Raw genomic sequence first — 25,943 nt, 5'->3', positions numbered from 1 at the left:
AAAAAGACATTTCTACCTTTTACAATATGCTGTTGGGAACTTGGGATTGAAAAAAGTTACCTTTACAATAAAGAACAGCATAAATAAGTAGCCTAGCGCAAAACGACAAGAGCTAAACGACAAGAGAAGAAGGTTCAACGGAGATTCCAAAACAGTCCAGGCCCGGGATCCCGGTAAACTTACCTCCGTAGGCCTCAGCACGAGTTAATGCTCCTCATCCTACCGCTGTAATTACAAGTCCTCTCCCTTTCCATTCGTTTGGCGCCACCGACGGCTCCTCTCGCACTCCGGCTTCGGCGACAGAGGCGGCGACCTGACGCTTCGATACATCGAGCTTCCTTTTCCTCGTTGTAGCCGCTATTTTTATCTACATCCAGGTCTCTCTCTCTCTCTCGATTCGACTTCTCTATGATTCTTCTCCTGGCATCCGTACTTGGTAGAATTTGTGATGTGATTTTAACAGCATAGAATTGTACATTTTCGATAAGTTGGGATGTTTTGATCGATCTTAGTTCGTCTCTTAGGTTGCAATTTGTTCAATTTTTTTTTTTTTTTTTTTAGACTGAGCAATCTGTTGCATTTCATTTGACTAAAAACTAGTTAGAGCAAATCGATCAAGTCGCAACCATCGTGCAATCTAATTTAGTAGTTCCACTCCTATCAGGTGCGCTTATTTGCAACACAATCGCAGTATGTTGATCGATTAGCAGCAGCAGTAAGTACTGTTTGCTTGAACTTGATTATTTTCGTTTCTCTATTTTTTTTCCCGTATGCTCTAAATTGTGGTTCAACTTTTAACTGCTATGTCAAAATTATACTGATACTGAACCTAACTGGTAACGTAAAGAGAGAGTGCATGGTTTTTTCTTTTTAATCAGGAAAAGGCTGAAGACCAATGCGTGAGTGAGTCACGAATATTAATTGATCAATAAACAAGCAACAGGAGATAATTGTAGCTTTAGAAGTTAACATCATTTATTTTATTTTTTCTTATCTTGTGTCTTGTATTCAGTTTGGCACTTGAATGATTCAGCAAATTGGTATGATAGAATCATAGAAGTGCAGAAGAAAGTATATATGATAGTTTGTAGAAGAGGAACATTAATGAAATAGAAGGTCCAAACTACCATTCTACCTTGCATCCCAACATTTTACATCTGATGCCACCATGTGTTGTAAAATCCAGGTTCGAGGAAAGCTTTGGGTATTTTCCTGGTCCCAGTATTTTTGTGCCATTTAAAAGCTGATCTGCCCATTAATTTCAATTATTTTATAATTAATTCTAACTATGAACTTTTGGTTTATCTTAGGAAAGAGGCTACGGCAAAATGAAGAGCGCACTCAACTAAAGACACTAATTCAAGATCTTCAAAGTATGTGTCCTTTATAGTTTCAGTTCTTCTCTTCACCTTCAGTTTTTTTTTTTTTGTTTCCCCTTTTTAATAAGGAGTCAAGGGTTCCAAACTTGAGCTACTAAAAGATGCATAAAGCAGAGGCAAGCCCTGAGCTCCCTTAGAGTGACTATGAAGACTGAAGACAAATTTTGTTATAACCAACTAGTTAGCCTTAGCCCCATTCTGAGTGGCTTAGTATTAGCAAATCTCAATTACTTTTGGTCATTAGCTTTAGTGTTGCTATGGTTGCTGTATGAACTGTTTACTGTTTTTGTGGCCTAAAACATCTACTATTCAAACGATGTGATTCCATGATGGATATCATAATCGCCTTCTTTTGTATTTAACCAATTTTAGTTAAATGAAATGGGCATTTTGGACAATTATACCTTATCGGGTTCAACTCTGATTACCCCTTGTACCTCTCATTTACCATTTTGATGATTGTCCCTAGTGGGAAATGCACTGTACCAGTGCCAAATTACCCCCTTGTAATTGATAGAGTCATATTGTTACTAGTGCCGGTCGGTACCAGAGCTCGAAGTACTGGTACTGGTTTTGAAAATGGTAGGGACCAATTTGTAAAGGTTTTAGAAAATAAGGGGTCTAATAGTTGCAATTTCATTATAAAAACAAATTAAGTCATGCCTTGAGCCACCGAACTTCTACCAAACAAGAAATAGTTTAAGTCAAGGTATAACTTTAGAAATCAACCAAACATGAATAATTTAGGCCGACCTAAGTTGGAATAACCAACTTAGCCCTCATTAGCTTTAGTCCACAACGAAACACCACCTTATTTATTTATTTTTTGTTTCTCTCTCTCCCTTCCAGGAAATTTTCTTCCAGCCGCAGAAGACAACCATCTCACCGTGTACCGTATCAGTCTCTTGTCCGTTTTTGCTTTGGCTTATTCAGAGATTCATCACTTCAGAAAAGAGATAGAGAGAAAGAGACCAAGAACCTTCACAATTTAGCTTTGCGAGTGAATGTTAACTGGAATTCTCGATCGGAGATTTTTGGGTCGCAACTGCTGGCAATCTAAGAAGTTGAGAATCAGAGTTGGAAAGAAAGATTGAAAGTAGCTTGAGCATGTTGCTGTTGTGAGAGCTTTTAGAATTGTGCACGTCATGCCTATGGAAGTTGAGAATTCCTCAGCCATGACCGACTCCAACTCCGGCTCAGCCGAGGTCAGTGGTTCCTCCTCTGGGCCCCCCCTGTCAGTCCCACTGCCTATTGGTCCCCCAGCAAAGAAAAAGAGAAATCTCCCTGGCATGCCCGGTAAGTATTTCTTCTATTAACACTCCTGCACCCAATTTAAACCAAATTATTGCATCTTTTTACTTTTTCTTATGTTTCCTTGCTCTTTTAGATCCGGATGCAGAGGTCATAGCACTCTCGCCAAAAGCCCTACTAGCAACAAACCGGTTTGTATGCGAGATATGCAACAAGGGGTTTCAACGTGACCAGAATCTACAGCTGCACAGGAGAGGCCACAATCTGCCATGGAAGCTGAGGCAGCGCACGGGCAAGGAACCAAGAAAGAGAGTGTATGTCTGTCCTGAGGCAACATGTGTGCACCATGAGCCATCCCGGGCACTCGGCGACCTGACCGGGATCAAGAAGCACTTTTGCCGCAAGCATGGCGAGAAGAAATGGATGTGCGAGAAATGCTCCAAAAGGTATGCTGTCCGGTCTGATTGGAAGGCCCACACTAAAACCTGCGGGTCCCGCGAGTATCGGTGTGACTGTGGCACTCTATTCTCCAGGTACAGTTATGATTAAATTTTATTTCTGATGTAACCCAATTTGGCATTGGTTGATTCTTGGAGTTCTCCCGGTTTCGTAGGAGGGATAGCTTCGTCACGCATAGGGCCTATTGTAATGCTCTGGCGGAGGAGAGTGCCAAGGTGGTGGTGGCACCGCTGAGTCAGCCGCCCAAAGAGGAGAGGATCTTAGTTCCGGTGATGTCGCCACCACCACCACCACCACCACCTGCCTGTGGAGGCATGGAATTGGCAATGCCTTTGCAACAAATGGCGCCAACCGAGGAAGAAGGTATGTTAATTGTCTTGTAGGATACTGTTTGTCTTATTTGTCGTGGGATTAGATTGTGTTTTGAACTAAAGCTGCGATTTGTATCAAGAGAAAGCGCAAAAATTTCAGCAAGGTTTTGTTGGATCTGGCCAATAAAAAAAACTAGACCTTATTTCAATTATAGGATTTTTCATTGTTGTGAGGTTTGAATGTGGAGTTCCTTTTAATCATTTTTTTCTGAGACATATTTCAAAGGACCTCTCTCAGTTAGACCTTCCATCTGCCTTTTATCCCTCTCTTGTAAGCTAGCTTTCCCATCCCTCTGCAACCTCAAATGAGGGCGAGGAAGATAATTTGTTACTCTGAAAAATGATTATTTCTCTTTCTATTTCACTTCTCATAATTCTCAATTAGTTTAATCCCCAATGCCCAATAAAGTGAATCATCTCACTTTCAATTTTCAACCCCTTATACATATTATATTCTATATTGTATTCTATTTCCTTGCAGATGCTGAGAATCCACCAAATGTACTACAGCATCCTCCTGTAGCTGCCCTCGCCGCGGCCCCCGCCCCTCCTCCGCCACCTCCTGCCCCTCCAACCCTGACCAACCCAACCCGTACCACCGCCACCACTGGTAAATCCACAAGCACTCTAAGCAGCAGCAGTGGAACTACCACCTCTACAACACCAAGTCGTTTTGCGAGTTTATTTACCTCTGCCACGCCTACTGGGCCAACCCCACAACCCACGTCTTATACTAACCTGATTAGTCATGTTCCCGAGCCACCTGCCCTCTGCCTCTCAACTGCCCCAACAACCTCAGTTTTCCCGCAACCACCTCCAACAGACCGTCGCTCATTCACTTCATCAATCCCCACCCAGCACATGTCTGCAACAGCTCTTCTGCAGAAGGCTGCACAGATGGGTGCCACATCCTCTGGTTCATCCTTCCTCAAAGGTTTCGGCCTTGACATATCATCACCATCCGCAAGTGAACAGCACCAGGATCGAGGGATTAGAGAGAGTGGGTTTCAACAGTGGGGCCAGCAGCTACCTGAGAGTCTGCCATTGCTATCAGCCAGGTTTGGTCTGGGGTTGCATTATGATAATAGCGCAATGAACTTGCCAGATCTGATGATGGGCTCCTCATCACTTTTTGTGTCGAAGCCTGCAACTGTGGACTTTCTTGGGCTGGGAATGGGGCCCACTGTGGGATCCCCGACCGGAGGAGGTTTTCCGGGCTTGATACAGAGCAGTTCAGCTGGTGAGCCCTTTGGTGGTGGGACCACGCAAGGGTAGTTATGGATTGAGGCTTCACCGCTTCAGTAACCATCCATTTAGTGCCAGGTTAGATTTGAAGATAAATATATAGGTGTAGAATGGGAGGCTATTGACCCTCATTTCCCTCTCGAGTACTATTTTCTTGCAATTATTTTGCTCGTTCTTTTTAGTAGGATGGAGGGAAGGCAAAATGCAGATCTTAGGAGTTATAACTTTTCTCTTTGCGCCCTTTTAATTTTGTTAATTATGGGCACTTCCCTTCTTTTTTTGTTTCTAGGTTTATTTATAAGTTGATAAAATCATACCAAACTTAGTGGGCTTTGTATATAACTCCATGTCTCAATAATCATGGGCTTCTTACTACTGTTGCAAATATGTCAAAAATTAAGAGAGGGATGGAGATAAAAGGTTACATGGAAGAGACAAAGGACGGGCCAATGTGCTTTTGTTCTATTGGGGCCTGCATGCACCATGCCAGATTCATGGAGGTTTCTTTTCTCTCTCTTTTATGTGAAAAAGTAGTGAATAGTGATAGATATGCATGATATGTCTAATCTGTCTATGAAGTGTTTAATAGATCCAATGTCGAACATGGCAAACTTTAAACCAGCATTGACATTAAGAAATGAAGAAGAATCTTATTTGTAAGCACCGTTCTTTTACATAAGTATAAATGGAGGTATAAATTTTGTATAAATTTGTAAATTGTAATTGATAGCTTAACCTTCTAGTATAAATAGCTAGTTACCAGCCAGTATAATACATACAAAAACCTCTTCAAAGGTAAGTTCTTTGCTTGTTGGCACTCTGGTACACACCTTTTGATCAGTATGGCACCCTAAGATTTACGGTTTCTTACAACTCTTGGCCTTTTTCTAGGATACTATTGAACATGATCTGTTGTACTAAACTGAATGATACTGGTATCGTCATGGTTGCATGGTTCGTTCTACTTCTGGTACACGGTTATACTGAGGCAGGGTTATCCTTGGATGTGAGTCTGATTTTGGTTGCATAGCTTTCTATAGTGGCATTGAATTCATTCTAGAATAGAATATGTGATTACATACCAGATAATTCTTACTAAATAATTTAATAGTGCATATTTTCCTTTCATGCCACCAAATTGCTCCATGCCTTATCTTCTAGACTGGAGTTCTGTGAATTGGACTACTTTTTCCACGCTGCGCGTTGGTTCTGGCCTCGAATCAAAATGGTTGACTAATGGTAAGATATTACATTTGCTGGCCTGCTCACAAAAGTAGCTAATTTATCCTCAAATCAAAATGGTTGTACTAATGGTAAGATATTACAATTGCTGGCTTGTCACAAAAGTACTTCATTTAAGATTTTTTAGGCACAAATCTAACCAGATGTTGATTTGAAGAGCAAAGAAAATTAATCCCAGTCTCTTTCAAGGAAGTGGTAAACATAGGCATTGGCCTCGGGAAGTTTATGATCTTTTTGTCATTTTCATAAGATGAGACGAGGTCAATTCTGTATTAATTGAATCCAAACTGTCTCAAGAAATCGTAGCATTTAATTGTCCGTAGGTTTGCTCCAAAATAAAAAATTAAAGAAGGAATGGGAGCTAAAAGAAGGGAAAATATCAATCAAATCAGGAGTTCTAAATAAAGGGAAAGATAGCTTTATATACCGTCTTTGTATTCCCTCTCTTTCTTGACCTTTTTTTTTGCCTTTATTTAGTAAACAATCACAATTCGGTAATACTTTTTATTTCCTCTCATAATGTAGTTAAAAACGAGTCATAATAATGTCACCTTTTGTTGCAAAACCTGATCAATGACATGCATCTATTCATTATGCTTAACATTCCTTCATACTTCATGGTTTCTAAATGTTGATATCTTTGAATATTTAACTAATGTTAGAGGCTTAACAGTTATTTTGAGCTAGTTGAATCAAATGTTTGATTTTGTTCAGCTATTTTATTTGAAAAAATAATATAAATGTTTCACTTTTACTTGTCAAATATAAATTGGAGTTGAGATTCATATAAAAAAATAATCTACAAATTACATGTTTTATATGATTTTCAAAAAGTTTATTTTTCTTAAACTTTTTAAATCAATTTAAATTAAAGATAATGCCACTTCTATCAGAAAGTATTAAATTAAGTAATCTTCTTGTCATGTTTGATTGCGGAGTAAATTTAAACGAGGATTAAATTGCTTGCAACACCTCAATATGCATATTTTATACCTTATTAGGTAGTCTAAGTGTGACTTAAATTAATTCAAATTGAGGAGTAAGATGTTGGAAAATTAACCTTTGCCTGTGACAGTGGGCTATATATGCAGAGCAAGTTAATTTGTCTAGATAACTTATTCCGGATTAACTCACTTCTTGCACCATTTTACTCATATTTACTATTCATTGGATGGTTGCACCATTTTACTCATATTTACTATTCATTGGATGGTTTAAGTGTGGAGTAAGGGAATTATAATGTTACTCTACAACCAAACATGAGACTAAGGTTCAACAATAAAGATGAGCCCCACGCCACATTTACCGTGGTCAGGAGAATACTGGACAAAGCGACATGAAGTAACATGGCGTTAAAAGGACTTCATCAGCATTTAGACACCATTATAGAAGCACTAACATCATGCCTCTTCTTCTCTTCACAGAATGATATGTTTTGTGGTTTTCTAGGATGTTTTGATGAATTATTGCAGCTTGAACTCAAGTCTAGAGTTAGACACTGCTCATATTCCATGTTATGATTTGTTCTTCAGTAAACTATTGAAGTTTGGAAATTTAATAGTTTGTGTCATCCAAATTGAGTTTGGTCCGGCTAAGATTAATCTGGGTCGTCTGTTTTTTTTATTGTACCCATCCAATACCCGAGGGGACACACACTCGTCCTTATCAATTGAACCTCTCGAGACTAGATCTTCATATTTTTGTCCAAAAAAAAAAAAAAAACGATGTGTTGAAAAAAAAATTGGACGAAAATTAGATTTTGTTTCTAAGAATTTTATTTAAGTCTCCGATAAAAATCAAACATACATTTGTATGTAGAGAGATGAAGTTCATTATCATCTTCACCAGATTTATGGCTCACATTTTACTCTAAATTAATACAAAGTCTAAATAAATGTTACAAAGATGCATACTGACCAATGTTAATATCAAGTCTCACTCAAACATTTTTTATTTAGCAAGTAGTGTAAGAATAAAATAATAGTTAATTCACTTATTATAATGTTAATTGTATAATACTTGGCGGTGTAGTAAAATAAGATTAAGATGATTGTAATATTAAACAAGTATATTAACCATCCATCCTTTTTCTTCCTCGTGAATCCGGTGCACGTACTATTGGACTACAGGCCCAATTTTTCTCATTTGAGAGTAGACCCAATTTACTAAGAATGAAGATAATATGAAATTACACCTACATTAAAATTAAATAAGAATGAAGATAATATGAAATTGATTGAGAAATAACTACTAAAATTATTGACACATTATATCTATAATAGCATGAATAAATATGTTCGAAAGACTAATACCGGAGGAAACTTATCAAATTTTGGTTACCCGGGCTAATTTTTTTTCTTTTAATAACTATAATTTGTATTTGTTGTTATTTTCTGTTTTTTAATGGGGATGATGTACTAAGATTCTTATTTTAATACATAACCTTGGAAGTCGCTTCCAAGTTCTAAAAAAAAAAAAAAACTATAACTTCTGTTTTCTTTTATAAGTCTTTTTATTTCCAGACAAATCCATGATCTTTGTATGACTCGATTAGCTTACCTGTACAGCTATACCCGCTGCGCAGGAATCCTGGTATATTAAATTGAACCGTTAATTTTTTTTAAATGCACGAATCTCAAAACAGATTAACAGTTGATTTAAAATAGCAGGGTTCTACAATTATTTGGGATCACAGCAGATTTATTTCCATACCTGCTACCGTATTTTGAAATAGACAATTAGACACCAAACTAATCTTTCTTCCAAGCAAAGAGTGACACAGTATTAAAGCCACAAATAGCATCCTGATGATTCTTTCCCCCAAAAAAAATTAGGGGGAATTTCACGTATACCCTTAAAAACTTCAAAATTACGTATTTTCCCCTCTAAATTTTAAAAGAGGAGAGTTCAAATGCACCCAAATGCATCCTATCTTTCAAATCTTTTTTCTCCGTTTTCAAAGTCCGAATAGTCAATCCGAACCGTTAGATGCGATCTATATATTAAGATGTGCTTGGAGACCAAATTTAAATTTTTTTGGAATTGTTTTACTATTTATTAAGCCACTTCGAAAATCGCTGATTTTACATTTTCTGGATCATTGGATCAGCGATTTTCAAAGTGGTTTAATAAATAGTAAAAAAATTCCAAAAAATGTAAAATTTGGTCTCCAAGCACATCTTAATATATAGATCGCATCTAACGGTTCGGATTGACTATTTGGACTTTGAAAACGGAGAAAAAAGATTTGAAAGATATGGTGCATTTGGGTGCACAAAAATTTGGATGCATTTGAACCCTCCTCATTTTAAAATTATGTAATTTTCTCTCTAAACTTCAAAAACTCACATATTTACCCATTTTATTGTCTTTTATACTAAAACTCATTCTAAATTTATAAAATATCTATTTTACCCTTCATTAAAAGTATAAAGAACTCCCCATCGAACTCAAATTTGAATCTGAAGGGTTCCTCTACCGTCTAATTCGCACGCATCGCAATAAGATTATTGTGTGTTCGCTTCAAGATTCGTGATAATCTAGCACACATGGATCTTAAAGTAATTCGGATTGTAGAGGAACCTTCAAATTCAATTTGGAGTCAGATGAGCATTTTATGCTTTTTAATAAAAGGGTAAAATAGCTATTTTATAAATTTAAAATGTGTTTTAATATAAAAGATAATAAAATGGGTAAATATATGAGTTTTTGAAGTTTAGAGGGGGAATATGTAATTTTAAAATTTAGAAGGGCAATACGTAATTTTGAAGTTTTTGAGGGGTATACATGAAATTCAATCAACTTGAATAATTGGCGCTTTATTTAAGCTCTAATTTTAATTAAGCGGTGATCATTAAACCATCAAAGTAAAAAATAAGAGACCGAATCGTCTGCCCCCCGGGGGGCAGGAATTTCCTGCCCCCAGAGTCTCTGCGGGTGGGACCCCATTTAAAAACAGTAACAAAAATTAAACCCTTAAACAGTAACGATCCCACTCCGGTCCCACTGCGCATAGACTCTGGGGGCAGGAAATTCCTGCCCCCCGGGTGGCAGAGGATTTGATTTCAAAAAATAAATCTAACAACTGCCATGATTAATAAGACAATTCCAAAATTTCTCACCTCTCCCGGCCAATTAAATCAATTTGACTGCCCACCAAGTTACATAATAAAAAACATTTAAAACGTAGAGCGGCAGTGTTGTGTTAAGTGAACTAAACCATATTAAAAAATGATAAGGGAGTAGATAAAGCCAAAGCAATAGTCAACGAGAACAATGATGGCGAAGGGTAGACCAAACGCTAGCCGGCTTTTTGGTTGTTTCTGTCTTTTTGCGCTGCTGCTGCCATCTCTATCATTTCTTTCGAGTCCGTATCGTCTGCATTGAGCATCTTTTAGTTAATCCATCTTGGCCGTCTGATTTTAAATAGATGGCTTTAATATTAGTGCGGATCTAATATGAACGAATCTTAAAGTTTATTGGACGGTTTAGATGTATTAACTCAAAATATTTCTTTTTGAGTTAATGCAGAGGATACCAATTCCATTTGTTACAGCTCTCATTTTTTACAATGTTCTCTCTATGCCACTGATTTGTCTTCCTTTTCGTCTCTCGCGCACTCTCCTTCCGTTTGGTGCCACCGACGGCTCCTCTCGCGCTTCAGCTTCGGCGACCTGCTTCGTTTCATCGACATCTGCTATTTTTCTCCATCCAGGTCTTTCTCTTGATTCGACTTCTAATGATTCTTCTCCTAGCATGCGTACATGGTAGAATCTGTGATGCGATTTTAACAACATAGAATTGTACATTTCTCTAAAACCACTTCTGAATTGATAAGGCTGTTTTGATCGATCTTAGTTCGTCTCTTAGGTTGCAATTTTTGTTCAATTTCTTTTTTTTAGACTGAACAATCTGTTGCATTTCATTTATATAAAAAGTAGCTAGAGCAAAATTATTAAGTTGCAACCATCGGGCAATCTATTTTAGTAGTTCCATTAGTTTTGAGCTCCTATCAGGTGCTCCTATTTACAACACAATCACAGTATGTTGATCGATTAGCAGCAGCAATAAGTACTGTTTTGCTTTAACTTAATTATTTTGTTTCTCTAATTTTTTTCCCGTATGCTCCAAATTGTGGTTCAACTTTTAACTGCTATGTCAAAATTATACTGATATTGAACCTGGCTGGTAAGGTAAAGAGAGAGTTCATGTTTTTCTTTTTAATCAAAAAAAGGATGAACACCAATGCGTGAGTGAGTCACGAATATTAATTGATCAAATAAGCAAGCTTTATTATTTATCTTTTCTTATCGTGTGTCTTGTATTTAGTTTGACACTTGAATGATTCAGCAAATTTTTATGATAGAATCATAGAAGTGAAGAAAAAAATATATATATGATAGTTTGTAGAAGAGGAACATTAATGAAATAGTAGGTCCAAACTACCATTCTACCTTACATGGCTGTCCCAACAGTTTATATCTGATAGCACCATGTGTTTTACAATCCATGTTCGGGTATTTTCCCGGTCCCAGTATTTTTATGCTTTTTAAAGGCTGATCTGCCCATTAGTTTCAATTATCTTATAATTAATTCCAACTATGAACTTTTGATTATCTTAGAAAATAAGCTACGGAAAAATGAAGAGCGCGCTCAACTAAAGACACTAATTTGGAAAAGACGACTGTCTCACCGCATACCATATCGGTCTTTTGTCCACTTTTGCTTCGGCTTATTCGGATATTCATCACTTCAGAAAAGAGATAGAGAGAAAGAGACAGAGAACCTTCACAATTTAGCTTTGTGAGTGAATGTAACTGTATTTCTCGATCAATGATTTTTGGGTCGCAAATGCGGGTGATCTAATAAGAAGTGATATTCGGCGAGTAGACCAGTGGTTGAAAGTAGTTTGGAATCCCGCTTTATCCTCCAATATTTTATGAGCTCTGATTAGTTTGGAATCGGAGTCGGAAAGAAAGATAGAAAGTAGCTCGAGCCTGTTGCTGTTGTGAGAGAGCTTTTAGAAGTGTGCGCCATGCCTATGGAAGTTGAGAATTCCTCAGCCATGACCGCCTCCAACTCTGGATCAGCCGAGGTCAGTGGCTCCTCCTCTGGCCCCTCTCCGTCAGTTCCACTGTCTACTGGACCCCCAGCAAAGAAAAAGAGAAATCTCCCTGGAACGCCTGGTAATTTTTTCTTCTATTAACTCTCCTGCACCCAATTTAAACCCAATTATTGCATCGTTTTACTTGTTCGTATGTTTTCTTGCTCTTTTAGATCCGGATGCAGAGGTCATAGCAATCTCGCCAAAAACCTTACTAGCAACAAACCGATTTGTATGTGAGATATGCAACAAGGGGTTTCAACGTGACCAGAATCTACAGCTACACAGGAGAGGCCACAATCTGCCATGGAAGCTGAGGCAGCGCACTGGCAAGGAACCGAGAAAGAGAGTGTATGTCTGTCCTGAGGCGACCTGTGTGCACCATGACCCATCCCGGGCACTTGGCGACCTGACCGGGATCAAGAAGCACTTTTGCCGCAAGCATGGCGAGAAGAAATGGAAGTGCGAGAAATGTTCCAAAAGGTATGCTGTCCAGTCTGACTGGAAGGCTCACACTAAGACATGTGGGACACGTGAGTATCGCTGCGACTGTGGCACTCTATTCTCCAGGTACAGTTATGATTAAATTTTATTTCTGATGTAACCCAATTTGGCATTGGTTGATTCTTGGAGTTCTTCCGGTTTCGTAGGAGGGATAGCTTCATCACGCACAGGGCCTTTTGTGATGCTCTGGCGGAGGAGAGTGCCAAGGTGGTGGTGGCACCACTGAGTCAGCCGCCCAAAGAGGAGAAGAGCTTTGTTCCAGTGATGTCGCCGCCACCACCACCACCGCCGCCTGCCTGTGGAAGCGTGGAATTGGCAATGCCTTTGCAACAAGTGGCGCCAACTGAGGAAGAAGGTATGTTAATTGTCTTTTAGGATACTTAGTTCTCTGGTTTTTCTTATTTGGTGTGGGATTAGATTGTGTTTTGGACTCAGCTGCGATTTGTTTCAAGAGAAAGAGCGAAAATTTCAGCAAGGTTTTGTCATATCTGGCTAATAAAAAAAAAAACTAAACCTGATTTCAATTATAGGATTTTTCATTTTGTGAGGTTTGAATTTGGAGTTCCTTTTAATCTTTTTTTCTGAGATTTATTTCAAAGGACCTTTCTCAGTTAGACTTTCCATCTGTCTTTTATCCCTCTCTTGTAAGCTAGTTTCCCATCCCTCTGTAACCTCAAATGAGGGTGAGAAAGATAATGTGTTAATCTGATAAATGATTACTGATTTACTTCTCTTTCTATTTTACTTCTCATAATTCTCAATTAGTTTAATCCCCAATGCCCAATAAAGCGAATCATCTCACTTTCAATTGTCAACCCCTTATACATATTATATTGTATTCTATTTCCTTGCAGAGGCTAAGAATCCACCAAATGTACTACAGCATCCCCCTATAGCTGCCTCGACCCAGCCTCCGCCACCTCCAACCCCAACCAACCAAACCCGTACCACCACCACCACTGGTAAATGCACAAGCACGCTAAGCAGCAGCAGTGGAACTACCACCTCTACAACACCAAGTCGTTTTGCGAGGTTATTTAACTCTGCCACGCCCACCGGGCCAACCCCACAACCCACGTCATATACTGACCTGATTAGTCATGTTCCCGAGCCACCTGTCCTCTGCCTCTCAACTGCCCCAACAACCTCAGTTTTCCCACAACCACCTCCAATAGACCGCCGTTCATTCACTTCATCAATCCCCACCCAGCACATGTCTGCAACAGCTCTTCTGCAGAAGGCTGCACAGATGGGTGCCACATCCTCTGGTTCATCCTTCCTCAAAGGTTTCGGCCTTGACATATCATCACCATCTGCAAGCGAACAGCACCAGGATCGAGGGATTAGAGAGAGTGGGTTTCAACAGTGGGGCCAGCAGCTGGAACCTGAGAGTGTGCCATTGCTTTCAGCCGGGCTTGGTCTTGGGTTGCATTATGATAATAGTGTGATGAGCTTGCCAGATCTGATGATGGTCCCGTCATCACTTTTTGTGTCGAAGCCTGCAACTGTGGACTTTCTTGGGCTGGGAATGGGGCCCACTGTGGGATCCCCGACCGGAGGAGGTTTTCCGGGCTTGATACAGAGCAGTTCAGCTGGTGAGCCCTTTGGTGGTGGGGCCACGCAAGGGTAGTTATGGATTGAGGCTTAACCGCTTTGGCGTAAGCATCCATTTAGTGCCAGGTTAGATATCGAGATAAATATATAGCTGGAGAATAGGAGGCTAATGACCCTCATTTCCCTCTTGAGTACTATTTTCTTGCAATTATTTTGCTCTTTCTTTTGAGTAGGATGGAGGGAAGGCAAAATGAAGATCGTCTTAGGAGTTAGACTTTTGTCTTTTCGCGCCCCTTTAATTTTGTTTATTTTTGTTAAATATGGGCATTTCCCCTTTTGTTTTGTTTATAGGTTTATTTATAAGCTGATAAAAATCATACCAAACTTAGTGGGCTTTGTATATAAATCCATGTCTTAAGAATCATGGGCCTTTTACTGTTGTTGCAAATAAGGGAAGAATTAAGAGATAAAATGTTAGATGGAAGAGACAAAGAACTGGACAATGTGCTCTTTGTTCTATTGGGGCCTACATGCCACCATACCAGATTCATTTTTTTCTCTTTTATGTGATAAAGTAGTGGTAGATATGCATGATATGTCTAATCTGTCTATGAAGTGTTTTATAGATCCAATGTCGAACATGGCAAATTTTAAACCAGCATTGACATTAGGGTGTGCTCCACAAATTATATTGGAGAGGGAGGGTAGGGGAGGGGAAGGAAGGTTTAGATGTAACTTTTGATTTTAACTAGTATATTTTATTAAAGTGTGACTATGTTGCCCTCATAGCAACAAAAAGGGTGTTTTTCAATTACACAACTGGTACTAAAAGGAGCTGTATATCTCGGTGCTGTGTAAGATCTTGATACTGACGAACTTACCAAAGCAATTAACAGAAGGTGCAATGAGAGAAGAGGCTTCATATGTTCTTGCGATGAGTTCTTTCTTGCTTCACCTCCAGTCAGAGAATAATTATCTCCATATTGTTAGTTCAAACATATACAAAATAAAAAAAAATACTATAAAATCTTCTGAAGTTGACTCTAGGGAAAAGTGATCTTGCAAAAAGGCTCACTAGGAAATGAGCATCAGTGAAAAAAATTGTGGGATGAAATTCACAAGGAAAATGAGCAAAATGAAGAGGAGCTTTTAAACCTGTCAGTTTTCGAGAGATGAACAGAAAATGAGCAAAATGGACGCAACGTGTGGTACAGTGACATGAAGCTTCTATATAGTATTATTCTGGCAGGACAAACTTCTTAACCATCACTTATTAGCACACTGTGCATGCATTTAAATTTGTTAATACACAAGGTAGGATTATCCTTAGAAAAGAGCCTAGATTTTTATATATCCATAATTGGATAAATTAATGTAAGAACAGTTTGATACCTATTGGTAATTAGACCCCACTATCTCTCTATCATCCAACTATAAAAAGAGCACCAATTGTTGATACCACTTAGTAAAGCTCTTTCTCCTCTCTCTCTCTCTCTCTCTCTCTCTCTCTCTCTCTCTTGCGCCTGCATTCTCTTTTCAAACTCAACTACTAGAGAAAATAAAAATGGTGCTTGTTCTCCTAAGAGACATGAAAAGAGTTAGCTTCTCTTGTTCTTCCTCTGCCTCGGCTGCCATTTCCAACAGCATAGTTCGCCATTCGACCCATTTAAGAGACCCAAAAAGAAAAAAATCGGATGACTCGAACAAAATATCCAAAAACCCACCACAAAATCTGATGAAACCTAGCAAAAAGTTCATCAGTCCTGTGAACTCTTCTAGATATCTTCTGAAATCATCTCGGCTACAATTTGATGAATCTAGGCCTTCTTTTATTGATATATTTCCAGAGCCCCGGCCCGTGAGTCTACCCGTGCCAGCACCAGTACCAGTGTCTGAGTTGGTACCGGTGATTAGTTCTTGTACCAAGGTTCAGTCAGAAATGGAAAATAAGCCAGTTATGTTGAGGTCATGTTCTACTAGAACGCAGGAACAGGTACAGTTCAATTTAAACATTAATTTCCTCTTTTTTTTTTCCTCTAAACAAATCTCTAACTAATATTTGAGTTGGCTATTTTATATAGATAGTAGAATTAAGGGTCTCTTTACATTGCAAGGGCTGTGCTGATAAGGTTAAGAAGTACATTTCCAAGATGGAAGGTATATATGTAAATTGTTCTATTTTAAATTTTGTTCCATGTTTTTAAATAAAGTACCAGTCCCCACAAACAAAATTCTTGAAAGTGTGTTTGTGTTGATTTTATTTTAACAGAGCAGTTTTTGCTTAATGCAGCGCACGGGCAATAGAGTACAAACAGCATTGCATACGAATAGTGCACTGCATGAAGCAAAAACTGCTATGTCAAAATCTTTCCCTGTGCTATACCGGTTTGCTTCTACACAAGTGCTGATCACATGACACCTACCATTTCACTTTTTTCAAAAGGGTTTTAGAATATAATTCAGATTTTTTTGTATCATATTTATACTGTTGGACAGTACTTAATTTGTTAATTGTTATAATTAAACAGGGGTGACATCATTTAATATAGATTTGGCTTCAAAAAAGGTGACGGTAATAGGAGATGTGACACCTTTAGGTGTGCTTAGCAGTATTTCCAAGGTTAAAAGTTCTCAGTTTTGGGATTCATCTCCAGCTCGTGCCTCTGTGTCATTTTAATCATATTCATCTTAACATACACATGTATTAGTAATTACTATGGTAGTATGGTGATGTTGTTCAAGGATCAAGTTTCAAAAAAAATGAAAAGGATGCACTGTGCAAAGTTTGTAAAAGCTGAGTAATGAGCAGCAATGATGCAGTGTTTCAGGCTTTCAAGTAATTACATGGGCGAGGAATTAATTTAAAGTTTGGTACTGTCATTTGGAATAGAGAAGTTGAATCTGATCATATGTACTTTTTTAATGAGCTTTGAAATTAATGTTCTTCTTTTCTGTTCCTCTTTGATCCTTTTTAAGTACAAAGTACCTTTTTAGTCTGTTCTGGGTTGAGAAAAATAACACTTTAAAACCGCCTGATCAGTTATTCCAAATATTCTTTTTTTCAAAATAAAAAATAAAAGTTGGGAATCATTAGCATCCATCCTCGGATTGAATTAGTTCGAATTCTGATCGGACGGTCCCAATTCAAACTCATTTTTTTTAGTTAATCAAGGGATCCGGACCCATGTCCTTTTGGGACCTCTCCAAAATCAACAAGCTCTAATTTAACATTTAAATTATTAAAAAATGTATAGAAATAACATTTTCATTGGAATGAAGTTGGCTCACATGTTGAGATTAAAAATACTGATACCAAGCTAGAAATAACACAAAAGCTTTCATTGCATGTATAACAGCCTCCAATTCAATTGAATGGCAAACTTATATTATTTCTTGAAAATAATGCGCATTCAAACATTTCAAATATAAAATTTAATTTAGCCTCTATAAAGTGAGAAACAGGAATTCAGTAGTCAGTAGCATATAGCGAAACACGAGACAAAAGAGAATACCAATGCAAGACCAGCCACAAACCCAAAAAATATATATATATAATAAAACAAGTGCGTGGTAAACAAGAATAACAAAACAAAATTAGTGGAAACAAGAACAACAGTTGAAAGCCTGAAATATCTTAATTTATTATAATCGTAGCATAATTAGGAGACAAACAGTGTGACAGTGCAGTGGGTTCTAAACTTTATCTGAGCGGAGAGACAAACAGTGCCCAAATTGGTGAACATTCTTCATTTTTTTATAGACGAGGGAATGATTTTTCATTTTTTTTTAATTGGTAAAAAAGCTTACAATTTATGATGGAATAGTAAGAGGGAATGATTCATTCACAATGAAGTAATTTGATAATTTAGATTACCGTCAAAAGTATTTATTATTTTAACATAGACGGTTGTAACGTGATCTACATCATATAGTATATAAATGAAAAATTATGAAACTTGATACAAATATTCTCGTTCATAAAATAATTTGTTATTTATCGTCTACATGATACTTGGTACATAAGTTGATTTGAAGAATGTTGTTAGTAAGTATATATAATTAAAAATGGTAGAGAAATATCAATAAATGACCGCATAGCGCAGTGGATTAGCGCGTCTGACTTCGGATCAGAAGGTCGTGGGTTCGACTCCCACTGTGGTCGCTTTTTTATTTTATCAGTTCATTTATTTCCCTAGTTTTTTGTTTGATTGTTCGGGCTCTTACTTTGAAATTAAGGGCCACTTAATCCTTTGTCAACACACCCGATCGCCTAATTGGCGAGCCATTTGAAGCCCGCAAAACGAGAACGGTCGGAGGGCCCATGAACGTAGATGGACGAATAGACGACAAGAAACAAAAAAAAATCTTTTTTCATGAACTTTTAAAGCATTTGAACTTAGCACTTCTAGATTATTGGAATTTAGTGAAGAAAAAATATGACGTGAATAATATGTAAAATGGTGAAGCACAATCCCATTATGTGTCGACGTGATCAAACGATAGTCACCTTTGATTTTTTTTTTTTTCAGATTTTAAGTTGGTTTATAAAAGAAAATTAAAAATTCTAACAAATAAGAAACTAATGTAAAATAAATAAATAAATAAATAATGATAGAAAAATTGGTAGTAATGTACCCAAATCAGTTTGCATGACGTACCAGTTCTAGTTAAAAGGTAGACACATCATATGAATGAATACGTTACGTAACACACAAGTCACGTAATTGACACTCAGTTTCATGATGTGCCATGACAGAACCAGTAATAGTGTGACTAATTTCCTTCACTATTTCTTTCATATACAAGCATGGTTAAAGGATGTTCAGAATATTTAAACTGCACTATAAAATATTTAAAACTTCCATTCACTTCAAATTCCACTTCAATAAGTTGTACAACAATTTACTGGATATATCACATTAGCTGTTAAAACACTCCAAACCCCACTCTATTTGGTCACAGAAACATGAAGTTAAACTCTGTTTACTGCTAAACCCTAATTCTCTGGTTTCCCCAAGGCCAGTGCTTTGAGCTTTGGCATCATTTCTTCCAAATGCTCCTCTTTTGTCAGTATCCTATCGACCAAGCAATCTTCGTCTTCCTGTGCAGTACAAAATCAGTTATATCAAAAAACGCAACATATTGTTAATAAAAGGGTAAATAATTGTATACACTTTGACTCACAGCTCCAGTTGCAGCAGCCCGCAAGGCTGAGAGAGTGACAGTAGCATTGTGATAGTCTGTTAACAACTTGAATGCAGAATCCGATAATTTACCCTGCAATTTTACATTACATAGTTTTACTGGTGAGCATACTCTGAGACCAATATTGAACCTGAATGTACCACCCCATACTAGGAATTTTTTATTTTTAGTAAATAAAAAAATGGTTTGTCACGAAAGGAGTTAATGTTTTTTTTTACAAAAATAACAAGTATCAAATCAAATTTTCGATACATCCCTTGTGTACCAAAAATTTGATTCAGCACACCACTTGTACCACAGCAAACCCAAAAAGGGGGGGTGTCCCGAATCAAATATCCGGTACACCCATTTTGTGGTATTTTTTTCAAACGTTTAATATAGTTTTTTTTTTTCAAAAAAGGGATGTACCAAATCAAACTTTTGGTCACCCCTAGGTGTACTGAAAACTTGATTCGGTACAGGGTGGGAGCATACAAACTATGCAGCCATTTGTGTAGTGTTGTGACAGGGGGTGTACCGAATTAAATTTTCAGTACCCCAAGGGTGTACTGAAAATTTGATTCGATACTTGTCATTTTTTTTTAAAAAAAAAAAAAATCAGCCCCTTACCTAAAGGACCAACTTTTTATTTACTAAAAAAAAAATCCCATACTAGTGAAGTACCAATCAGGTGTTAATTTGCTAATGTTTTGTTTCAAGTTGTTGCTGTTCTGTTCAATTTTATTTTTTATTTGCTTCATCCATGCTTATATACGAAAGTTACTGGTCAGAGTGATGCCAGACCGGCATTTAGAGAACTAGAATAAACACAATTGTTGGAGAATCAAAAGTTCAAAATGAAACTATTTTTTGCCATTTTCTTTCTTTTTATTTTTACCTTCAAGCGTGAAATTATGGCAGATATGGCCCTTTCAGGTACTAGGATAGCTTTGTTGTAAACCTGAAGAAAGTGAAACAAATATTTACAATTTGTAAATGTTGGAAGCAAATACACATCTTTTATTCTTAAATAGACAAAAAATGCATGTTATCTAAAAAATGCAAACCTTCAAAAAGAGCAAAGCAATAACTTTTGGAAGGAGAGCAATTTTATCAGTCTCCGAAGCAACCTGAGCTGTCAAATCCTACAGTGCATAGTAACAATTTGCACATCTTAGTAGAGCATAAAATTTCCGGAATATGCACTAGCTAATGCTTAAAAACAAATAGAAAAAGGACCATAAAAAATCACTTTAATTTATTAGGGAATACCTTATGGTAGGCATGCAATTTTGACAGTTCCGAATTCTCATCAGAGTTCTTCACTGACAAACCACTATAATAAACAATAACACAAAAAATCAGTTTAATCTTAATATGATAGATAAACGAATAAAGAAATTATGGGCAATACCTCTCCTCTGCTAAAGCTCTTAATGCATCCATAAAGGCATCTATAGTCTGTTACATAAATTGTAAAAAAAAATTGCAATTCATAACAAACTTAGAGATCAGAACTAATTAAAAATTTAGATTGAGTTATATAGACAACCTCTCCTGCTAGTGCTTCTACCAAGGATTGCGCCTTAACTGATAGTGGCTCAGGCAAAGTTTTTGCCTATATAAATTAAACAATGACATTGCATTATGTGCCAACCAAATAATAATATTCACCGAGAATTACCAGTTAATACATTTAGAGAAAACAATACCAATGAAGCACGATCAGCGGTGCTAAGTACCAAGGTCTCATTTGAATTATCTCCAATTTCAACACCAGTTTTCAATTTGTTACTCATATCCTATAAGAATTAATAATTATCATCATTTCCTGATAATACACAACCAAAAATGATTTAGAAAGAAAAGATTACCAAAGTGTAAAGGAACTTGTCGGTAATAGGAGTAGCCACAGTTTCCAAGAGATGCTTGTGTAAGACAGTCTAGACATTGTTTGAAGCCAATTAAATTAAAATTAAATATTTTATTTTTGAGAAAATAAGAAGACTATGTTAAAAAGGGAAAATTAATATCATTTTAAAAAATAAAATATTATTTTTTGTAAATTTGCAATATACAGATGTAGAAGGGTCGTCTTCAAATAGAGCAAGAGCTTTCTTATATATCTGCAAATCTAACATGGCCTGTTAAAGAAAAAGACAGATGTAACAGAAATTAGGTTAATTGTTCAATAAAATTGAATTTAGTGTAATTAGTCCACTACAGAATTAGAATAATCACACACTGCCTCCTATTTAATTGCCATAATTAGGTTTAGTGAGCATGTTAAATAACACTAATGTACCAGTTCTGGATTTCTGGGGCAAAATTCACCAGTTTTGCAATCAAATACTGAGGAAAATGGGATTATTGTTAGCCAACTATAAAACTGAACTGAGGTTAAATTAGAATAATCACACAATATCTCCTATTTCATTGCCATAAGTGGGTTTAATGAGCATGTTAAAGAACACTAATGTATCAGTTCTGGATTATTGGGGCAAAATTAACCACTTTAGCAAGCAAATACTGAGAGAAATGGGGTACCTCATCAAGATTATTTTGTAGAGAATCTAGCAGCCTCCTCCTTTTCTCAGCATTTTCAGATGACTTCTCCATCTTCTAAAACAAACTAATACAAGTTAATTTGTCGATTCAATTTGATCCCGATTTACTCAGCAATTAAATTACCCACCAATTTGAACTGGGATTATTGTTTAATAACAAAAATAGGGTAATTGGCGCTAAGTAGCATCGATCAAACCAAAGTGAGCGAGCGAGACAGAACGAGTGCCAGGAAAGTGAAGTGGACACGTAATTTTAGGAGGAGATAGAAACTTCTAGTGAAGTTTTCGAGATCAGAGGACACGTTATCCAGTGGACCGAAATTTTTATATATAGAAAAAAAATATATATATATATATTCATAATGGAGAAGTAATTTTTAAAAATACAGTATATAAGAAAAATGTGATAATTTATAATGTATAGATGGTAACTTTGATGGTAACTTTCTAATTAGCGAAATCAGATTACTGTTAATTAACGAAATAATGCGATAAAAAAAAATAACCTAGGACGTTGATAACAATAACGTCTAGACTGCGGAAGGGATGAAGAGAATGAAGATAAATAAGGTCTCTCTTGACGTCAGTGTTGCAAAAATTTGGTTCTTATATTTGAAAAGTCATTTCGTATTGCATATACGGTTTGCGACTACGTATAAGAATTTTTATTCGGATTTATATATGTAGACTTTAAAATAAAAATTCATATTAATTTGTATAAAAATAAAGTATTTATGACTGATTGTACATGTTAAACTGGTAATAAAATGTTAAAATATCGATTCTTATCTCATACTAAATGAAATATTGAAATATTTATATATTGATTTCAATTTGGTCGAATATGCGGCCGAATATTCAAAACCATATACTCATTTTCTATTCGGATTCCAACTAAATACGAATATTCGGTCGAATATTCAACCGAATAGACCGATTTTTAAAACATTGCTCGACGTTGAGAGCGATAAAGTCCACAAATTTATTTATTTATTTATTTTAAGTTGTTTTGTTAATTAGAGTGAGCAGTAATTTAGATTAGCGAAACATTATAAATGTTATAGACCATTACGTTTTTCTTAAATATTGAATTTCTGAAAATTACTTCTTCATTGTCAATATATTTTTTTTCTATTAATAAAAATTTCGGTCTATGGAGGGTTCCTTTAAAATTGCATCAAGATTCGTATGCACCTATGCACCTGATCCGATGATGTGTGTGAATCTTAAGATTAATGTTCTCGTTACCTTCGAGCGTCCGTTCAGGTGCTTGCATATTCTATGAGAAATTGATGGATTTTTTAATATTTAAACATTATTTATGATTAATTATATTATAATGTAAAATTAATTTAAAGTAATGTCTAATAAATCTTGTGCGTAATATTAAGATTTATCAAAACAATATTTGCTTCTATTGTAATTCAAATAAAAAGTAAATCAATTTATTTCTTTGCCGGTTTATTTTTTAGGAGTAAAAATAAAGTATTCAACTTTTTATAAGTATATAAAAAAAAAATTTTGCAAGTCTATTACTAGTCTGTAGTCACTACTTTTTAGATATATGCATTTCTGGTCCAGCCACCAAAAAGCCCCCCTCTTAAATCAATCCACAAACTATATCAGCTGTTTTCATAATATTTTATCTCCATAAATTTGTTATTGTGTTAATTTTAAGATTACTTTCAACTGAAATACATATTTTTGTTAAAATTTATTTGATTGGAGATAAATGTGAAGATAAGATGATAACTCTTATCATCACTCTCATAAAAAATAAGAGTTATATTTTATTCGTTCACTTTATTTCACTATCAAACATAATTCTAACTAGACATAAAATATATATTTATTTATTCACTTTATATAATTCTCAAATAAGAGTAAACATAAGAATTATCTCATTATCAGTGCATTTTATTTTCAAATCAAGTATAATTTTATCATTATTCTCATAAAAAAAGAGTTTTATCCTTATCTTTTTACTTTGTCTCACTTCTAAACATAATTCTGACAAGATATAAAAAAAAAATTATTCATTCGTTTTATATAACTCCCAAATGAGATTGAAACTAAGAATTATCCCAGTATCATTACATTTTATCATCAAACCAATCATAGTGTTATTATCACTTTGAAATATAAGAGTTGTCTCCTCAACGCTTCACTTTATCTCACTCCCAAACATAATTCTAACAAGTCATAAAAATTATTTTTCATCCATTCGCTTTATATAACTTCAAGTGAGAATATAAATAAGAATTATCTCATTTTAAGTACACATTATCCTCAAATCAAACATGGTTTTATTATCTCTTATTAAAGATAAGAGTTATCTTCTTATCTCTTCACTTTATCTTACTTCCAAACATAATTCTAACAAGTCATAAAAAATATTTTTCATCCATTCAATTTATATAATTTCAAGTGAGAGTATAAATAAGAATTATCTCATTTTAAGTACATATTATCCTCAAATCAAACATAGTCTTATTATCACTCTTATTAAAGATAAGAGTTATTTACTTATCTTTTCACTTTATCTCACTCCTAAACATAATTCTAACAAGTCATAAAAAATATTTTTCATCCATTCACTTTATATGACTTCAAGTGGTAGTGAAAAATAATAATTATCTCATTTTAAGTACATATTATTCTCAAATCAAACATAGTCTTGTTATCACTCTTATTAAAGATAAGAGTTTTCTTATCTCTTTACTTTATCTCACTCTAAAATATAATTTGTTTATCTATTAACTTTATATAACTCCCAAATGAGAGTGAAAATAATAATTATCTCGTTATCAATACATTTTATTTTCAAATCAAACGTAGTCTTATCTCACCCTTATAAAATATAAGAGAGCTGTCAATAATTATCTTATTCTTTCAAACTCATTTTTTGAACCTATTGCTCAATGCACATTTTAGTGTTATGTCAATATGCACTTATGATTGTGTTAATGTACGTTTATTCAGTTTTTTTCTTAAAGAAAAAAAATTTATTGAAAGTACATAAAATAATTCTAAAGACTATAATTTTAAATAACGCGTTATAGCACTACTATAGCATTTTCGAACCACAAAAAGCTATGGCACTATCAGTACTGGTACGCTATAGCGGTGTAATATGACAATAACATCATTTTTTTCAGCGTTCTGCTGAAACGCGATAAAGCTATTTAAATCTTTACCATAGATGCTTCGGTAGATACGTTAAGAAGTTACTAGCATTATTACGGATAACCTCTAGGAGTTGCATAATTTTATCAATATTCATGCCTTCACTTGTCTTCTTAGCTCCGTTGATTTACTAATTATCAAAACTCTAGTGTTCAACAGGTCGAACAATGGAAAGGCAACGGATAGGAACCGATCCATTTCGTTATTCAGTTAACAGCGCGACACAATAAATCCGAACTGCAAAGAAAAAGACAGAGGATGGGGCCCGCTCTCAACGAGCGTGTAGGATAATGTTAAAAAGAAGAGAGGTTACTTGCTGTCCCAATTCCCAAATTGAAAATGCCTTGTTGACTGTTGAGCAAGAGCAACTGAGCAACCTAGGTTAAAATATATTTCTATATTCGCACCTTTGGTTAAAATATTCTCCATATTGTGACAATGAACAAATATATTTTTTCAAAAGTTGCAAATATACCCTCTCAATTTATTTTATTAAATTGAATTAACAATGCAGTGTTTAACGCATTTTTAGTTGCCCTGATGTTCTCTCGAGTTATAATGAACTTGCTAAACAAAAGGAACCTGTGATGTTTAGCTCAAATGATCAATTTAAATTTTTAATCATGATCTACTTGGCAATTAAAGCATCCGTGTTTGAAATTATTTATTTTCTAAGTTCATGTAGTATAAGATCGAGAAGTTGAATAATAAATTATTTTGGTGTGCTCAATTTTAATAATTTCCATTTTTCAACTACTCAGTCTAATACAAAACAAGCTCAAAATTTCAAGACATTCAGAACTAAAACCATTGATTCATCAAATACAACAAATTAACAGTTCAAATTTAGAATAAAAAATGCAAGTGTCTTCATTTCCCTAAAAAAGGGAAAAAAATG

The 25,943-nt window shown here is 35.6% G+C and overlaps 4 protein-coding genes and 1 non-coding gene across 12 annotated transcripts; 4 read left to right on the top strand and 1 right to left on the bottom strand.

Moving 5' to 3' along the window:
• Window positions 1-227: 227 nt before the first annotated feature.
• LOC144572245 (zinc finger protein GAI-ASSOCIATED FACTOR 1-like) lies at window positions 228-14,532 on the top strand. 6 transcript variants are annotated; one of them, XR_013517706.1, is made up of 7 exons: window positions 992-1,204; window positions 1,311-1,373; window positions 2,244-2,675; window positions 2,767-3,163; window positions 3,244-3,452; window positions 3,942-4,994; window positions 14,460-14,532. XR_013517706.1 is itself a non-coding variant. In XM_078321722.1 (7 exons), exons 4-7 carry the CDS (start codon window positions 2,525-2,527, stop codon window positions 4,733-4,735), a joined length of 1,551 nt encoding a protein of 516 aa, XP_078177848.1. In that variant the 5' UTR covers window positions 992-1,204; window positions 1,311-1,373; window positions 2,244-2,385; window positions 2,441-2,524; the 3' UTR covers window positions 4,736-5,060. The 6 variants fall into 6 exon arrangements, 5 of the variants coding, with proteins under 5 accessions (XP_078177847.1, XP_078177846.1, XP_078177848.1 ...); XM_078321722.1 differs by lacking the exon at window positions 14,460-14,532 and having other exon boundaries at window positions 2,244-2,385; window positions 2,441-2,675; window positions 3,942-5,060; XM_078321721.1 differs by lacking the exons at window positions 992-1,204; window positions 14,460-14,532 and adding an exon at window positions 228-377 and having other exon boundaries at window positions 2,229-2,675; window positions 3,942-5,060.
• Window positions 10,569-14,532, top strand: LOC144572246 (zinc finger protein ENHYDROUS-like). Of its 3 annotated transcripts, none has more exons than XM_078321725.1 (5): window positions 10,569-10,661; window positions 11,569-12,132; window positions 12,224-12,620; window positions 12,701-12,909; window positions 13,409-14,532. In XM_078321725.1, exons 2-5 carry the CDS (start codon window positions 11,982-11,984, stop codon window positions 14,182-14,184), a joined length of 1,533 nt encoding a protein of 510 aa, XP_078177851.1. In that variant the 5' UTR covers window positions 10,569-10,661; window positions 11,569-11,981; the 3' UTR covers window positions 14,185-14,532. The 3 variants fall into 3 exon arrangements, with proteins under 3 accessions (XP_078177851.1, XP_078177850.1, XP_078177849.1); XM_078321724.1 differs by lacking the exon at window positions 10,569-10,661 and adding an exon at window positions 10,794-10,816; XM_078321723.1 differs by lacking the exon at window positions 10,569-10,661 and having other exon boundaries at window positions 11,477-12,132.
• A 1,072-nt stretch (window positions 14,533-15,604) lies between these two features.
• Window positions 15,605-16,958, top strand: LOC144572248 (uncharacterized). The gene is made up of 3 exons (XM_078321728.1): window positions 15,605-16,101; window positions 16,190-16,265; window positions 16,637-16,958. The coding sequence occupies exons 1-3, from the start codon at window positions 15,673-15,675 to the stop codon at window positions 16,783-16,785; spliced, it is 654 nt and encodes a 217-aa protein (XP_078177854.1). The 5' UTR covers window positions 15,605-15,672; the 3' UTR covers window positions 16,786-16,958.
• A 1,238-nt stretch (window positions 16,959-18,196) lies between these two features.
• On the top strand, window positions 18,197-18,270 carry TRNAR-UCG (transfer RNA arginine (anticodon UCG)). Its single transcript has one exon. It is a non-coding gene; the product is annotated as a tRNA-Arg (tRNA).
• Window positions 18,271-18,945: 675 nt separating this feature from the next.
• Window positions 18,946-22,118, bottom strand: LOC144572117 (E3 UFM1-protein ligase 1 homolog). The gene is made up of 12 exons (XM_078321535.1): window positions 22,057-22,118; window positions 21,840-21,914; window positions 21,371-21,436; window positions 21,167-21,235; window positions 21,005-21,094; window positions 20,845-20,910; window positions 20,707-20,753; window positions 20,565-20,628; window positions 20,360-20,437; window positions 20,191-20,253; window positions 19,293-19,385; window positions 18,946-19,209 (listed from the first exon to the last, which is right to left on the bottom strand). The coding sequence occupies exons 2-12, from the start codon at window positions 21,909-21,911 to the stop codon at window positions 19,105-19,107; spliced, it is 813 nt and encodes a 270-aa protein (XP_078177661.1). The 5' UTR covers window positions 21,912-21,914; window positions 22,057-22,118; the 3' UTR covers window positions 18,946-19,104.
• Window positions 22,119-25,943: the final 3,825 nt, after the last annotated feature.

The sequence above is a fragment of the Carex rostrata genome, chromosome 20 (genome assembly GCF_964058835.1).
Source record: "Carex rostrata chromosome 20, lpCarRost1.2, whole genome shotgun sequence".
In the NCBI taxonomy this organism is placed as follows: Eukaryota; Viridiplantae; Streptophyta; class Magnoliopsida; order Poales; family Cyperaceae; genus Carex; species Carex rostrata.
The sequence above is the reverse complement of the archived record's forward strand: the minus strand, read 5'-3'. Positions and strand labels throughout refer to the sequence as shown.

What these genes read in the sequence shown, in the direction of transcription:
- LOC144572245 (XM_078321721.1), top strand. Translation starts at nt 2,525, where the DNA reads ATGCCTATGGAAGTTGAGAATTCCTCAGCCATGACCGACTCCAACTCC. An exon ending in AAATCTCCCTGGCATGCCCG is followed by an intron (nt 2,676 to 2,766) that starts GTAAGTATTTCT and finishes TTGCTCTTTTAG; the next exon opens with ATCCGGATGCAGAGGTCATA. An exon ending in GGCGCCAACCGAGGAAGAAG is followed by an intron (nt 3,453 to 3,941) that starts GTATGTTAATTG and finishes ATTTCCTTGCAG; the next exon opens with ATGCTGAGAATCCACCAAAT.
- LOC144572117 (XM_078321535.1), bottom strand. Translation starts at nt 21,911, where the DNA reads ATGGAGAAGTCATCTGAAAATGCTGAGAAAAGGAGGAGGCTGCTAGAT. An exon ending in TACAAAATAATCTTGATGAG is followed by an intron (nt 21,437 to 21,839) that starts GTACCCCATTTC and finishes TTTCTTTAACAG; the next exon opens with GCCATGTTAGATTTGCAGAT. An exon ending in AATTGCATGCCTACCATAAG is followed by an intron (nt 20,438 to 20,564) that starts GTATTCCCTAAT and finishes TATGCACTGTAG; the next exon opens with GATTTGACAGCTCAGGTTGC.
- LOC144572246 (XM_078321725.1), top strand. Translation starts at nt 11,982, where the DNA reads ATGCCTATGGAAGTTGAGAATTCCTCAGCCATGACCGCCTCCAACTCT. An exon ending in TGTGGCACTCTATTCTCCAG is followed by an intron (nt 12,621 to 12,700) that starts GTACAGTTATGA and finishes CCGGTTTCGTAG; the next exon opens with GAGGGATAGCTTCATCACGC. An exon ending in GGCGCCAACTGAGGAAGAAG is followed by an intron (nt 12,910 to 13,408) that starts GTATGTTAATTG and finishes ATTTCCTTGCAG; the next exon opens with AGGCTAAGAATCCACCAAAT.
- LOC144572248 (XM_078321728.1), top strand. Translation starts at nt 15,673, where the DNA reads ATGGTGCTTGTTCTCCTAAGAGACATGAAAAGAGTTAGCTTCTCTTGT. An exon ending in CTACTAGAACGCAGGAACAG is followed by an intron (nt 16,102 to 16,189) that starts GTACAGTTCAAT and finishes TATTTTATATAG; the next exon opens with ATAGTAGAATTAAGGGTCTC. An exon ending in GTACATTTCCAAGATGGAAG is followed by an intron (nt 16,266 to 16,636) that starts GTATATATGTAA and finishes ATAATTAAACAG; the next exon opens with GGGTGACATCATTTAATATA.